This window comes from Necator americanus, chromosome IV (assembly GCF_031761385.1).
Source record: "Necator americanus strain Aroian chromosome IV, whole genome shotgun sequence".
NCBI lineage: Eukaryota > Metazoa > Nematoda > Chromadorea > Rhabditida > Ancylostomatidae > Necator > Necator americanus.
Genome location: NC_087374.1, coordinates 4598421 through 4614799, shown reverse-complemented (window position 1 = coordinate 4614799; position 16379 = coordinate 4598421). Strand labels below are relative to the sequence as shown.

General features: G+C 37.3%; 2 protein-coding genes across 3 annotated transcripts; one reads left to right on the top strand and one right to left on the bottom strand.

Annotated features, from left to right (window-relative positions):
• Positions 1–27: 27 nt before the first annotated feature.
• RB195_000384 (uncharacterized protein) lies at positions 28–4639 on the top strand (the record flags this gene model as incomplete). Its single annotated transcript, XM_064196693.1, has 7 exons — positions 28–200; positions 323–484; positions 602–656; positions 2198–2354; positions 2633–2718; positions 3564–3683; positions 4613–4639. The coding sequence occupies 7 exons, from the start codon at positions 28–30 to the stop codon at positions 4637–4639; spliced, it is 780 nt and encodes a 259-aa protein (XP_064052574.1).
• A 2406-nt stretch (positions 4640–7045) lies between these two features.
• Positions 7046–15390, bottom strand: RB195_000383 (uncharacterized protein; the record flags this gene model as incomplete). 2 transcript variants are annotated; one of them, XM_064196691.1, is made up of 13 exons in its annotated part: positions 7046–7219; positions 8636–8698; positions 8779–8958; positions 10037–10233; positions 11046–11168; positions 11226–11328; positions 11395–11532; positions 11611–11681; positions 11752–11837; positions 13209–13382; positions 14747–14846; positions 15088–15187; positions 15253–15390. In XM_064196691.1, the coding sequence occupies 13 exons, from the start codon at positions 15388–15390 to the stop codon at positions 7046–7048; spliced, it is 1647 nt and encodes a 548-aa protein (XP_064052572.1). The 2 variants fall into 2 exon arrangements, with proteins under 2 accessions (XP_064052572.1, XP_064052573.1); XM_064196692.1 differs by lacking the exons at positions 14747–14846; positions 15088–15187; positions 15253–15390 and having other exon boundaries at positions 13209–13372.
• Positions 15391–16379: the final 989 nt, after the last annotated feature.

The window sequence follows — 16379 nt, the reverse complement described above, 5'->3', positions numbered from 1 at the left end:
ACAAGAACTATATCTATCCGGCTCATAATGTCCCATTCTGCAACGTCTTCACCTCCACCGACACCGAGTCATTCACCAATTATGATCAAAGGAGGTTATCAATCCCCACCATGCATTTGCGGATCGGTCCCGCTTGGATCGTTATCGGCGAACACTCTCGCCGATTCACTGGGCGTCTCTCCCCTCTACAAACAACAAGAGTAGGTCTAATCCGAGACATTTATCACAAAGAAATTAGAAAAGAAATGTTCTACCTGGATGGAGAAAAAGTTCCTGGATTCTAGAATACGTACGAAAAAAAAGAATTGATTTTTCCCTCCAGTTCCGCTCGATGGACAGCAGCTGCACATGTTTATCACACCTCTCGTGCTCATTCACCTACACAAGAGGGCCAATTCTCCTTCCCGGATGTTCCCGCCGAAAATCTTTGGGTAAATCCACAACAACTTGTCACGAACTTTATCCATAAAAACAGCGCAATCAGGTGATTTTTTTTGGTCCTCTTCTATATTTTGGTTCACATACGAGGAAAGCATGAATTTTGAGTGCACAAGGTGGTTCAAATGGTTTTGAAGTGCTTCTAAATTTTTCCTTGATTCAGGACACCACTTTCGTTGGAGGATATCGCAAATATGAATAGAAAACGTCACATTCAGGTATTACCCGCTATTAAATTTATTGCTTTTTGAAAAGGGGAAACCTGTTTCGACTCCGATCCCACTGCATCAATCATACTAAGTAAATGTTGTCTGGATCGTGGATAATTTTTCTTTATTTGGGGGGTTTTGCTGAGGTTTACGTAGTAAACCAGAACCATGTATCACCCGTACCGTCGTGATCCGTAATATTTCCAGGACAAAAAGTCGAATAATAATTACAGTTCTCATCAAATTGACATTCATTCTAATGATCAAAGAAAAATAAGGATAAGAATACCACAAATAATAACAATAATAATAATATTATTATTATAGCACCACAAATGATAACAATGACAGTAATAACAATAACAATAAAACCTGAAAAAATTGCCATGTAGATGGAAAAATCACCCAAAGAGTACAACATTTTGCTTATGTTTTTTTTTTGTTTATGCGTGTGGTTTGAAAAAGCAGAACATTCATTTATCGCAGATATTATCATGAGTATACAACTACACATTTTAAAACTTCTTAACTGATTAAAGTGATAGAAAAAGCAAAATACGACACAGTGTAAGCTCTTTCGCGTTGCTGATAGTAGGTAACATTTTCTGCCCTCACTACTGGTGTTCCAAAATTTACAATTTATTTATTTTGACTTCGAAGTTGCGCACTTTTACAAATAGTCGGATTCGATGCAGTTGAGTGACGTTAGAAAAGACTAATATCATTCTATTTATTTATTTATTTATTTATTTATTTATTTATCTATTTATTTATTTATTTATTCATTTATTTATTTATTTATTCATTTATTAGGCTCAAGTTTGTTGCCAAAGAGGATATAGCAAAAACAAATACCAAGCAGTAAGTAGAAAGTGAGCAAGCAAAACAAAGAATAAAATGAGTTGGATAAAATGGATGAGATGGATAAAAATGAGTAAAATGGATCAGTTCCAAGCACGATTTCGACCTGAGTAATTTGGAACTAATTTATGAACTATTATTGAAGTAAATACTAATATTAATTTTTATTATTAATACATGTACTATTATTTTTAGTTATGGTAGCTCGAGTATCCCGTTCGAAATAAACTGATTTTAATGGTAAAACCCTTATTGTAGTGTTTGATTACAGTATTTTTATTACTCTTGTGGAAAAAACGAGTTCAGAGGATTTTCGTTTCCATTCCGTTGATTTGCAACATTTTTAGTTGTTTCTCCTTCTTCTATTTATTATCCACAAATTTTCAATTTCTGCTTACTATTGCATACCACTCCCTATTTTGTTTTTGGATTAGACTCCTCCCTTTAGTACTGAGGAGCCCAAAAAAAGGTTGGTCTAAAAGTGGACTGTCTTTGACGTTGACGAAACGATTCGTTACTGTAGTGTTTAATTTCAGTACTTCTAGTATTCTTGTGGGGTAATCATTCAGAGGGTTTTCATTTTCATTTGTTTCTATTCATTCCTAACATCTTCTATTTTTTAACACCTTTTTTTAGTCAACTCTTTTTAACTTTAGCTTCTATCCTTTTTTTATGATCTGATACTTCAGGAAGGAGGTGTAATTCGAAATGAGGCAGGTGGACCATTGGAATTGGAAGCGATAGCTGCTGTGCATGAACTGTCGCATGAAGTGCAGGATATAAGTGTCTCCGAGATGTTGCCTAGAACAAGCGATCTGATTTTTGTCAACGTAAAAACACAAGAAGGTACGAGCTTCTTTTCATCGCACATTTTTTACCTTTTTGCTAGTAAAAAGCATTAAAGTTTTTTACTGGTTTTTTTAAAGCAAATTTTAACCTTTTCTTGTAATTATTACATAATGCGGTGTATTTTTATTTGGATTGACCTCCGCTACCTGCTGAGGAGCTTTATGGGAGACTGATTTAAAATTGTATCGTTTAGGTAGAGGGAAAAAATTCCAACTTTTTCAATCTATTGCCTCCATCCCTCTATAATTATCTCCCCTTACTAATATTACTTCTAGGTCAACCATACACCTTGGAACTGACCCTGAAAGGTTGGAGGATCGCTTCATCGCATACTGATTGCATGAATGGAGATTACACCAAGGTAAAGGAATATTGGAAATATTTGTTTATGTTTATTTTTGATTGCATTTCAAGAAACCTGCAGGTATGCCATAAAAAAGAAAAAAAAGAACGGTTTGTTAGAATTTCGTTTTCGAATTCCTAAGTTTTATGCAGCAAGGTTGACCATTCATAGAATATTGTGTGATGGGTTGACAGGTTATTCTCCTGCTACAGAAAGTGGAGAAATCCTCACGTGAGATTTTTTTCCGGAATCCAGAACGATACAGTAGAGCAAGAACATTAGATAAAAAATCTTCAAGCAAAGACTTTCTTTAACTTCCTCTTCTTGAAAAAGATATCCTGAAAATAAGTCATCTGATTGAGCAAAAGAAAAAAGTGTTGTTACACCTTGAAATTTGAAATCTTGAATTTTGAATTTTTAGCAAGAACGCTACAGTTACCAGGGTTTGGGGTGACCAACTTAACCTAGAACGGGGGAGTCCGTCAGGAACTCTGGCTGAACGGGTGGGAGGAAGGGCGCCTCAGGCGAAAGGATTCACTAGCTTTCCTAATCTCCTTGAACGATTAAACGCCCGTTATTTCTACTGGATTTTCCCATAACTAATGCACTTTTCCCATAAATAATATAAATAATAATAAATGAAAACGCCGAAATGTTAACTGTTAATGAATATCAACACCAATCTTGCCCACAGCTACAAGCAAATCCATAAAAAGCTATGTAAACAATAATAATATATTTTTTGACCATTAGGAAAAGATATAAAACTAAATAATAATCATAAAAATAAAATAAATAAATAACTAGATATCGTAATAGCCTGGAGATATCCTAACTAGGAATAGTTATCCTTATTATTTCAGGTCGACTTGCATACACGTTATTTCCGTAACGCTCGTGAGCTGCTCAGTTTCATATCACCGGATCATGCAACACGATTCAACGAGTGTTTGGCGAATAAACTGAACGAATTGGCAGCTAACGTAGGTGTTATTTTTTTTAAAATTGCTATTATTTCGGTAGTAAATAAGCTTTATAATATCGTGGACGAATTCTTGTGCAATAACTACTAGGATCAAATTGGAGGTGGATTTGTTTTCAAACCTCAAAATCCTTATTTATTCTCCCAAATCTGTTTTTTCTCCTTCAAAGTAACCCTCAACCCCTCCGAGGAAAAACACTTGAACCAACTTTTTTTTCTTAGTTGTCGAAGCAGTTATTGAATACGAGATTTCCAAAATAGGCCCTCAGGCCACGCAGCGATTCACGTTTAATCTCTTTTGTGGACTCGAAACCTCTGTCCTTTTGTCCTCTGAGTGGTCTTTTCAAACCATTGAACAGTAAGAAGTCACGCGGTGTTAAATCAGGCGAATACGGTGGTTGTGGAACTATACGGATCGAGTTTTTTTTTTTGGAAAAATGCTCACGAACAGCCAGTGAAATGTGAGACGGCGTATTATCGCAGCCGTGCAAAAAGCAGGAGTTGTCTAGCGCCACAAATCTGGCTCGAATCCCTTCCCATTCTTATAGTAGACTTTTATTGAATTTCCTATCAAAATTAAATTTCCCCTTACAAAAGATGTTTCAATGGTCGGTGCCATCGAAAAAAAAACGTCCATAGTATCTGCAGGAAAATTCAGTAGAAATACGGAATAGAATAGTCAGTTACATTCAGTTTTTCAGCCACAAAAAAATCAATAGTAATCAATAGAAAAAATCTATAGAAGTGCGAATTTAAATTGTAATCTTCATTCATGTTCAGTTGAAAAAAAAGAGAAAAGTAATGAGTTTAGGAGGATTAACGAGAGTCTAATTGTGACAGAAAGTTCTGAAATCATAAAAAAAAAACATTCACATCAGCGAAAAAAAGTTCTCTACATTTGGATCTTTCTCTACATTCGGATCTTTTCAGGATCCAACATTTGTGGCCGCCAGTTGAACGAGCAAGCGATCAGTAAGAAACAGAAACGAGACCGTTGAGAAGAAGAAATCAGTCATACTTGGCCGCTGTACTTGTTTAATCTCCCGGATGGGGCCTTCGAATCCTTATCGCATTAGAATACGTACGTATAAGAATTGAAAACGTGTACATCGATTATCAAACGAGCATTGCTTGAGTACCGGTTGGAAATCGTCGCTTTTTTTTGTTTTCTTGTTCGGAAATCTTAGCACCTCATTTCACGGATTGAGGTAGTAGACTCACTTCGGAAAATTTCTCCTCCAGTGCCACTTTGTCGAGATGCTACGATTTTCGAATCTAAGCAGAAGCTACGAGCAAAAAGAAAATTTTTCTACGTCCTACGGTACGTTTATGTGCGCGGTATTTCCTAACATTAATTATATTAATTGTGTACTGTATCATGGATTCTCATATTAGGTTAATATATACATATACTATATTTGGTCTTTATTGATCCATAAATTTCACGGAACTGACCACATTTCTATTAATTTTCAATGATTTATAATGAGATTAGTCGGTGTTTCGCTTTTGTTTTCAGTTGTGCCTCTCAGGTGCTTTAAGAAAAAAAAATCACCATCACTATAGTATTTTCTGGAAAAATACGATGTTCTGCTTTGGCAATAAAATCGTACTATTTATTATTTGTATTGGCTTTGTATTTATATGATACATCGGCTTTGTCGCTAATAAAATTAAGCGCACACACTTCGTAATTGATGTATTTTTTTCGTGTATTTGTGCCAGGATTAAATGTGTAATTGCTATGGGATTTTTTTTTTATGATTTTCAAAAAAATCGTTGCGAGCTCTAGTATCAAGCAGAATTTAATAAATTTAACTGTTATAACTGAAGAAAAAAGGAAAAAAAAAAGAAATCTGTCTTTTTTGGGCCATGCCACCCATAAATGCGATAATAGGAGCCGACCACCTTCACTTTTGGACGGTTGGACAAGGGACCCTCTTCACTTTTGTACGGTTGGTTTTCGAAAGGACCCCCTTTTCTTTCGTACGGTTCACAAAGGGATCCTTATCATTTAAAGGCATCACCCCACGAATCTGAGATGGTACGGATTTCAAGTGGAGTATTCCTACACAGTGTCGTAGATTATGGAGAGGAGGGTAATTCCGTCCATTTCTTCCTAATTCCCGTAAAAAACGGCCCGGAAGATGCGGCGCGTGCACAAGGCTGGCGCGCTACTATCGAACTCGTAGAATATAGCGCTCCGGAACGCTCGAAGCCGTATCTTCCGAGCCGCTTTTTACGGTAATTAGGAAGAAATAGACGGAATCACCCTTCTCTCCATAATCTACGATTCCGTACACGAATACTCCACCTGAAATCCGTACCACCTCAGATTCCTGGGGTGATGCCTTTAAGCTGCACCCCATGAAGTAGACCCCCTTCATCTCCTGAGGAGGGTCCGGCTCCTCTTTATCGGACCTGCGATACCACCTTTTCTTATCCACTTTCTCTGGTTGACACAATTTCGACATTATGTCTATATTAGCAGGATTTAACTACTAACAAAAGCAAAATTTAAATCGTACGAGGGATGAGACGGCTGGAAGTAACCTTCTGTTCATAGACGGTTCATAGACGTGGATTGTGGTGCATTTCCATGTTCACCCTAATTCATAACTTGGTTCCTGAGTTTTTAAAGGGCTCCTACATGGTGATCCATTGGAATTTTGTGCTATTGAAAAGAAGGGTGGGCTAGACTTAAGGATTCTATAGTATTATCAAAAAAATGACCATCACCCTTTACAGTAACTCTAGCCGCTTGCCCACAGTATTCCTTGTAACGGAACTAAATCACATCGGTGCGATCACTTATAGGACATCTCGTGTAAGCACGTGCTAAGCACGTGCCTTTTGCTATTTATTTTTTATTATTTGGTTTTTTTAATTTATATTCCTATTTTTGCTTTCAACTACCAAGTCCCTTCTTCCATTTTTATGTTTTTATTCTATTTTCCTAGAATACAAATCTGTAATTTGAATGTTCCTCATACAATCATTCTTTATCCCTATAGAAATGTAAACAAATTGATAAACAAGTAGATGATAAATGAAAAACCTACAGGATCTCATTTTCTGAAGAAAAAATCACTACACTTATAAAAACACCTGACGATGGACAAAAAGAGAGATTTTGTCGGAGTCAAGGAATAGTTCGAAGAAAAATGAACTAAATTATATTCAAGAAAAAAATCAACAATACAAGAATTAAGGAATGAGATCATCAGTGAAATCATAAAATCGGTATCGGTCACTAGGATTAAGTAATCGATGTTATTATTAGAAATCTCAGCACTTCTTCGTCGCAGGACCTACTACCACCCGAAAGAAACAAAAAGATGAGACAGAACAAAAACGAAAACACTACAATGTTCGTAGAACACTGTAAATTGCTCTTTGTAGCCGCATATAAGTCGTACATATCTCTCCGGTTCCTGTCTTGAGCCCGTTTGAAACATATGCTATACTTAGATGATTCCACGGATCCACAACTAAGAACTGACAACCGTATCCAGGATGACCAAAAATGAATTTTCCCTGAAAAAGAGGAGGAGTTAATCACCGGCAATAAATATGCAAACACCAAAACTCGAAAATTATTTTTAAAAAAAATTAAAAAGTGGTTAATTGGAAAATTAAATTATTAAAAATCTTTAAAAAAAATCTTTTTTTAGAATCAAATTTAAAAAGGAGGAGTTAATAGCGCCGCGAGATACGATAGCATCAGAACGTTCAACGTTTTTTTCATTGTTTCATCATTTCACTCGTAATTCCAGAAAAGTTTCGATGTGAAGTCGAAAAACAGTACATATACAAGATTAAAATTTAATTTAATTTAACGAAGAAATTAAATTAATTAGACTATCAAAACTACGATTTGATAGAAAATAATTTTAGGTAAGATTAACGGTAAAGATTTGATAGTAATTAGTTTTTTTTAAGTAATTTGATAAGTAGTTGATTTGTTTATTTATTATATTTGATTTTAATAATAAATTTTATTTGATTTTAATAATAAATAATGATTTTACTTGATTTTAATAATAAATAGTAAGAATATTTTTTGTGTTTGATTTTAATAAGTATTTGATTTTATTTTTTGAAAACGAATTTAGTTGCTACGAATAGCTGAGAGTTTATTCACGTGAACTTACTTTCCCCTACTCTCTTTCCTAGAAATGTTACCAAAGGTGTAGATTACAAAGAGGTAAGCAAATTCCTACTAAATTTACTTATTATTATTACTTTCTTGTAATTATTATTAGTAATTATAATTATGATAAATTAAATCAAAATTTAATCACTATTATTATAATTACCTTTGTTTAAATTTTAAAATAGGTGTAGTTCGAAATAAATAATATAGTGTAGGTGGAAAGGAAATTTCTGTCTGCCCTAAAATCCCACTGGGAAGTGCACAGTTTCATTTTTGCATGGAAACACACATAATTTTTGTTACCCTAGCCTTTTTTGCTTACCGATGGTTTTCTAACGAGTTTTTTTTTTCTAATTTTAAACAACAAAACACTATAAGAAAAACAAATAAGTGAAACAATTCACAGATAGCGATGATAATACTGATAGCGCTCACCTTATCTAGCTGATTTATCTATGGGGAGGGAGGGGAGATTGTCTATGGGATTTAGAGTAATAGAAAAATTAGGGGAATTTAGGGAAAATTCCACATAAACACTTTGCTGTCACTTCACTCTTCTGGAAAATGTTGAAATTTTCGGCCTAAACGTTATAGAACTGCATCGAATGAGAAAAACAAACTCCCCTCGCCATTAAACTAAAGAGATTTTTTTTTAAGATTTTACTATTCTTACTTTTATTATTATTATTTTATTAGCATTTATTTTAAGAAAAATTATTTTATTTTCTTCATTAAGCATTATTTACTATTTTTATTTCATTTTTACTATATTTTACTACACTTACTACACTACTTACCGGCATAAGCGGATTTATCTCGTAGAAGAATCCATGTCCCTTCCTAATTGGCCATAGTGCGACCTGAACAAACGATGTTTAGACGAAACAATTTTAGGAGGAGAAAACATATTTTTAGAAAGTGAAAAAATAGGAATATCTACCTTTTCTAAGTGCCAATTGTCCACTGTGGGCGTGCTAATTCTTTCCAATGTTGTATTTTTTATTAACGTGCCATCGATAGTTAACGAGAACAATTTCGATAAATCTGCTGCACTAGCGACACCAGTAACGGCCGGTATCGGCAGAGCAAGGATATCTGGATCGTTCACTGCCATTGTATCCTAAATAATTATGAATTGTGTCTTAATTGTCAAAACATCCACAATACGGCCATATTTCTTCAACTAATGCAACTCATAAACTTGAGGCAGCAAAAATTTAGGAGTGAAAAAAATACTTCTTGTACTCAATCCCTGTGTGTACACCACCTTGGAACTCGCTTCAAATTTCATTTTATTAAAAATTTGAAAGGAAACTTGTGTTCCCAGAGAAGAATAATGCAAAAACATAATGTGATCCGAATATTAAACAAGTCCAAAGAAAACAAGAAAATAATTATCCACCTTTCGATTAGCTTTGAAATTTTATAAATTTTAAATCTCTTAATTTAAATCGCAGGGTTTTTCTGGTTGAAGGCAACATATCAGGAAACTGATGACGTTGAGGTCTCTGTAGGCAAATATAACATTTGGGGTGCAGACTACGGGTATGAGTGTGATCTCGCTCCATCGCCCCTCAATCGTTCTGAAAAACGGCGTGGGAAACGGCATTTGTCCCTACGAGGCACGTTAGAACGCGTCATACTTGTACACGCGAAGCATCAATGAGCGAACGATTGAAAATCAATGAAGTCTCCTCAGCAGGTTGTTCAAATAAATCCAATGAATGGGCTGCTGAGGGAACCGGAATATGTGCAATGGTGACGCGTTCTAACGTACCTCGTAGAAAATGAAACGATTCCCACGCTGTTTTTCAAGGCGATCAGAGGAAATTGAGCGTGGCCACGCTCGTACTCCTAATCTACACTCCGAGCACTGTATTTGCCAACCGAGAACCCAACATCGTCAGTTTCGTGATTCGTGACGCTGCCTTCAAACGTGTAAGGAAAAACAAGAAGAACAAGAATCAGGAGAAGATGAACGAATGGATCTTTCTTAGTACTTTCCAAGAATATTTTCATTTTTCGACGAAGGAAGAAGGAGAATGGAAAGATATAATACCGGTCCCCTTCTGATAAGAAAAGTCCACTTAACTACTGTGGAACGTTACGCAAGAGAGATTATTCCAGAAATAAGAAAAAGAAAAGAAATCATTCGAGCAACCAAAACCGGAAACAAAGGAAAATTCGAAAACGCTCACATAATTGATAATAAGCCATTTTGTGTTCTCACGAATCCTCCATACAATATCGTCGATCCGAGCATACATAATAGCCAACATAGGGATGAGCTTCGGATTCTTTATGCAATCCCGAAGAAATTCCCAAAATGTAGGTGTAGTGACTCGAGCTACTCGATGCGCTTCGTTGTGGGACACACCAATGTCAACGGACAAATCTAAACGAAAGAGGGATTCTTTCTATGGAACCAAGCCCTGCTTGGTGAGGACGACAGAAGTCACTGCTGACCTATGCGCGCGATCGCAGTTTTTTTTTTCTTTTTTCGTGTTGTTTTCTTCGTTTCCTCTCAATTTACCTTTTCCTTGAGCGTGCTCCAAGCCAGGCACCTTGCGATGTCCGCGTAGCATGCGCCTGCAGCTTGCAGCTCGCGCACCATCGACCACTCACGGCTGAGGTTGCCGTCCCTTTTGTCAACTATAAATATCCCCCGAACTCTGCGCTTAAAATGAGCCCCATTTCCAAGACTATTCGATTCAGAACAAACAAAAAGTGTTTTAAAGGGAGTATACCACAAATCTGATGTGGTGAGGGAATCCGCGGGAAAAGTTAGAGATGGGATCCCGGATTGCGGGACCCGATTTGGTTCCGTTCATCCCTCCTTAATCGTCCTAAAAACCGGCGTGGAAGCTCCTCGATGCACACATTCCGTCCCATCAACAGCGTATAACGGTTCTACTCCGCTATGCTGGTGAGGAGACCTCATTGATCCTCGACCGCTCGCATTTGGATGCGTTGCGTGCACATGACATGACAGGATGGCGCGTTGCAGCTAAAGTCACCGTAGATAGCGGAGTCTTCCGCTCTTTTTTACCATAACTGGGGAGAGATGGACATAAACACCTCGGATCCTGGAATCAACAATCCCATCTCTAGCTTTTCCGGTAGATTCCCTCACCAAACCAGATTTGTGGTATAGTGCCTTTCACCAGTAAATAATTCAAATGTAGCTAATAATTTATTTATTCTCACCATACTGGCTGCCAATCTCTTCTCTGAAGAATGTTTTCAAGTCGCGACCTTTTTCATCCACTCTGCGAATGATTCCATCCACAATAAATCCGAAGGTGACAGCATGATATCCGGTGGCACTTCCTTCGAAAAAATAAGGATAATGTCCGGGCAACGCTTGCGGAAATCCGGGTGGCATACCTGGCGCCCAAATCGGCTTCGCTCGTTCGATTTTTCTTTCAACATTTTCAAAATCGATTATGTCGCTGATCTCGATATGATCTCCAAGATACGGTAATCCTGCCTGAACGGGGATGTTATTTACTACAGTTTGGTACAGCATTATCCACTTATAACTTCTATAAACAACCTTATGAGATAGCACATCCTCTACAGTGGTATTTTCTTTCCCAAATGATCCATACTCGGGCCAAAAATCTGCTACACGATCCTCATAACGGAGCAGACCTCTGTCAACGAGAACAGCTACGCAAAGTGCGGAAATTGCCTAGAGCAAATAAATTAAATCACTAGCTAATCCTTATTCTTCCCGTGTAAATTCTGGTAGATCAAATGTTGTGATCACCTTTGTTGTCGAGAACAACACGGTTCTAGTGTTCCGCTTCCAAGCGACATTTGATTCCTTATCCGCATATCCTGAATACAGCGATAGGATCGTTTGAGAAGGATTTGAAGAGAACTGTGACTGTAACTGTACACAACTTACCACCCCACAAATCAACAACCAGCTTCCCGTGGTGAAAGACCGAAACTGCCGCACCTTGACTCTCTAGTCCCTCGCCGAAATTCCGCCTTAACCACGTCAAATTCGTTAGAATTCACGAATAAAACACCTATATTTTGCTGTAATATTAGGTTAATTCATAAATTTATTTATTTATTTACTTCATAAATAACAAATAACTTTCTCCACAAGGTTATCGGTTTCGTTACATTGACACTGTGCTCGAAATATGAAAATGGTTGAAGAGTCGAAATTCCATAAATTTATAGATTCCTCTGTCTGTCATTTCTATGAGTTATAATATAAAATAATAAATAAGTTAAAATAATAATAATGTAAGATAAAATATACCATCTTTTGTAACCCGAGCAAATTACTAGGTTGAGTGATAAATAAATTTCGCCGAGGTACATGGTACTTATTATTATTGTTTACGCATACAATGTGTTACCCATATAAGGGATTTTTGTAACGCAACGCAAGCAGAACTTTGGTTAGGCTTTAGAGAGCAGTTTAGTGTTGTGCACGTTAATTAAATAAAAATTAAAAAGATAACATTTAAAAAATCGAAAAGTTAGGAAATTAAACCACGCTTGATTTTTTTTTGATCGTCTTGAAAATGGAGGATCAAAAAATACATTTGCGCCATGTAAGACTTTGGGGATTTAAACAAAGTAATAATGCTACGACCACGGCTCAAAAAATATCCAGTGTGTATATGGTGAGGGAGTGATAACTGAGCGAGCGGTTACAAACTGGTTTGTCAAATCCCCTCGAGGAGATTGTGACCCTGAAAGGCGAACTAAGGAAGGGAGAGGGGGATTGTCGAGGGGTAACCGTTCAGACATCGACGACAATATTTTGAAGTCAATATTTGAAAAAAAATCCACGAATGAAACAACGAAAGAGTTAGGAGGAAAACAGCATCAAAATATCGACATCGAATTCTGAAGGGCAACCTTCTCCTCCCGCATCTGGGTTCGTCTTTCAAAGTCACATCTCCAGAGAAGCTCATCACGTCAAAATCAATTTTTTTTTTAATTTTTATGTTGTTAAAGGCATCACTTCACGAATCTGAGTATATGGGATCGTAGATTGTGGAGAGGGGAGTGATTCCGTCCATTTCTTCCTAATTGCCGTAAAAAAACGGCCCAGAAGATGCGGTGCGTGCACAAGGCTGGCGCGCTCCAATCGAACTCGCAGTAGAAAATAGCGCGCCGGATCGCCTGAAGCCGCGTCTGCCGGGCCGTTTTTATGGCAATTAAGAAGAAATGAACGGAATCATACCTCTCTCTATAATCTCCATACCTCGTATAGGCATAACCCACCTGAAACCCGCACCACTCCAGATTCGTGAGGTTATGCCTTTAAGAAATAAATCTACGAAGTGCAGAACGGAAATTATTCATGATTCAATCTAATATTATGCAAAAACTAACCTGAATGCTTCAAGAACCTCTTCGTAGCCATCTTTAACAAATCCGTGAACTGTATCCTCATAAACATGCGGTGAAATCCAACATGCAATGAATGGACCCAGAACAACTGGTGTCAAAACGAGGTAAACTAAGCCAAATGTGTCATCTATCTTATCCAATAGCATAATGGTAGGTCTAAACGATTGCGTTCAACTGTAATGGAAATCCTTTCACGTTTAAACGGCAAGAGACGGTAGAATATGGTACTGTAATCAAGAAGGAAAATGGAGTTTATGAGGACTTTACGTGAAAGGAGGTAAATGGCAACGATATCTTGTGTTCACATCAGGAACTAATGTCCATGGGTCCTCCTTAAGCAGGTTTTTCCTGCAACGACTTACACAGGCGAGAACTATGGACTCATTGTAAAAAGTGACATGTGTAGGAAGTGGAACCGATGGTATAATACAATTAGGAACTGATAAGATCGTGGCCTCATACCCCTTCGATATTTCCTCGATGACCGTGGAAAAATCAATTTTGTGTGATCCTGTAATGTTTACAAAAATATTCAGATACAAAAAAAAATCTATGGAAAACAGCCATCGTGTCTTCGTTTTCTGTTAGTGTGCCCTACTTAGATATACGGTAAAAATTCTCTGGTGTATCAATCCGTTTGGGATGCGCCAGCACATTTTACTGGAATTCATAATCGTTGAGATTATGAAACGCGTGATGGGCTATAAAATGACTTGGCGTGCCCAGCCGACGATCAAGTTACTGTTTCTATCCTCCCGAACAAATCTGGTACCAATTTATCGACCCCGGAGGGATGAAAGGCTTGGTTGGCGCTAGGGCGGATTCGAACCGTCCGATCGATCGTGCAGGAAACGTATATTATTGCCATTATTATTATAATTATTACTGTTATTATTATTATTATCCTCCCTACTAGATATACTATTATATTATTAGTTTCACTACCTTGAATTATTACATATTATTATTACTAATTAATTATTACTTCGATTATCGATACGCTGACCTAGGATGGTGTGGGACTTGATAGAATAAACATGAAAGTGTTCTAATCAACCTCTATTTAGACCTCTGAAGACTGCAAAAAAGCTGAAATCCACACGCTAATAAGGGTCCCATCTAAAAACCTCGTAAGCACACTAATAGAAAACATAGACAAAAGTACCCTGAGGTTCTAGGAGACAAGAACATTTGAACTAATTCGTATCTTCATCTTTAATATTCTAAACACCAGCAAATAATATGTTTACGGAAGTACGAATATGTTTACGTTCCTAAGATTATGAACAACTGTTTGTGAAAGAACTAGGTGAATGAACTCGGATCTATACAACAAAAACAAAAAAAGTCCTAGTCACTCAACGGACACCAGTAGATCTGAGGATGTGCATCTCATATCGAGATTTTTTTTTGATTCGTAAAATAAACGAAAGGGGTCCCCTCGAAGAAAAAGAGTTTCAAAGAAATAAAATAGGAAGAAAAGAAACAAAGTGATTTGTTAACGAGCCGAGCTCGTTAACCTTATCCAAAATTGAAAGTCTACGTAGGTAGGGAAATCGGGAATGGCCACTCGGATTGATAAGAGAACGTCATGACCGCGGAGTTCGCGAACTCCGCGTCCTTATCATCAAATGTTTGTTTGTTACAAAAAAAAAACAATATCACTGGACTGTATGGAATGTTGCTTCATTCAAGGAAAAATCCCTACTTCTTGCGTGTTTCCTCTTTCCTTCTGGCTATAACTATGCGATAACTTTGACGAATACATTGAATAAAATTGATAAAATGGAAAAAAATGTCTGCATGTCTGCGTATCTGCGCGTGTACGCGAGTAGGACGCAGTTGCTCGCACGTGACGAACCTGCTTGCACTAATCCAGTAGTCACAGCCATCAGGCATGTGACCACGTACACAACTACGGTCTTATAGTTCAATACGGTCGGCTCAAAATCACATGAAACCTTCCGTAGTTGCGTAAACTTCAAAAAACTTCAAAGTGGGACTATGGGACCTTACTTATTCTCACTTCTACGTTCGATTTAGCTAGCGAATCTCTTGCGTAAGGCGCAGCCGATTGGACAATTGCATCAGACTTCACGTCGGTTTGACCGAGAGTCAAATCCTTGAAGTAACGCGGAATTTTTGCAACGACTATCCATTTCATCACTCTGAACTGCTGGTCATTGTCGAATGAACTCCTAGATGGTCCACCTTATCATTCTTCCTGAATAATAAAAAAAAAGAGTGCATTAGATTGCTTCGTCATTGCCGTCGAACACTGTACCATAGAGAACGCCCTACTAAATGGATAATAAGAGTGGAGGATTTCGGAAGTGTTGGAAGAGGAGGGAGGAAGGATCGAGGAAAACTTATGCTTTTCTATGGAAGTACAGAAGTGGTGGCACGCTGAAGTGGTGGTTCATCAGTCCTGAATCCTTCTAATGGAGTCGCTGATGAAGTTCGCCTTTCGCCGCAGTGTGGGATAGAAAACAGCAAACTAAAACTCAAACTAAAAAAAACTAACTGCAACTCTAATAAGGGGTCAGCTGGTATCAACTAAATAAATGTAGATCGAAGCAGCGCAGAATCCCCTCAATTTGTTCGAGTTTTCATGAGGAAGTAGGTTTGGTCTGAGTGGGAAGGGCGCTGCTGTACGCTTATCTTTTAAATACAATTCAAAACCTGATCTATTGGCTTCACCTTCATTTCCGAGACTATATCACTACTCTTAGGACTGCTACTTATGCAGTTTGTCTTACGGATACCTGTATTCACTGAATAACTGAGAAAGCGCGTCGGTACAGCAAATTAGTGACGTTCCACAGTATCAACACACCCAACCCTTCATATTCCGTTAATGCATCTCCTTAGTTCGACAAAGGAACAAAAGATGTTTAACATTTAGTCAGTTTGAAACCTTTCGAACAATCAACGGAAAACAGGCGACTATAACAATATTACTATAATTTAAAGCCACAACAAAGAACAACAGAACAAACCGGAGAAGAAAAAAGAACATCTAAATACTCAAAAAAGAGAAAAGAACAACAGACAGCGTCCCTCGTGAATGTGAATTCATGCAAAAATATTTTCACTTTATAACAAGATAGAAATCTACTCTGAGCAGAAAAAATGATACCAGATAAGCAGCGA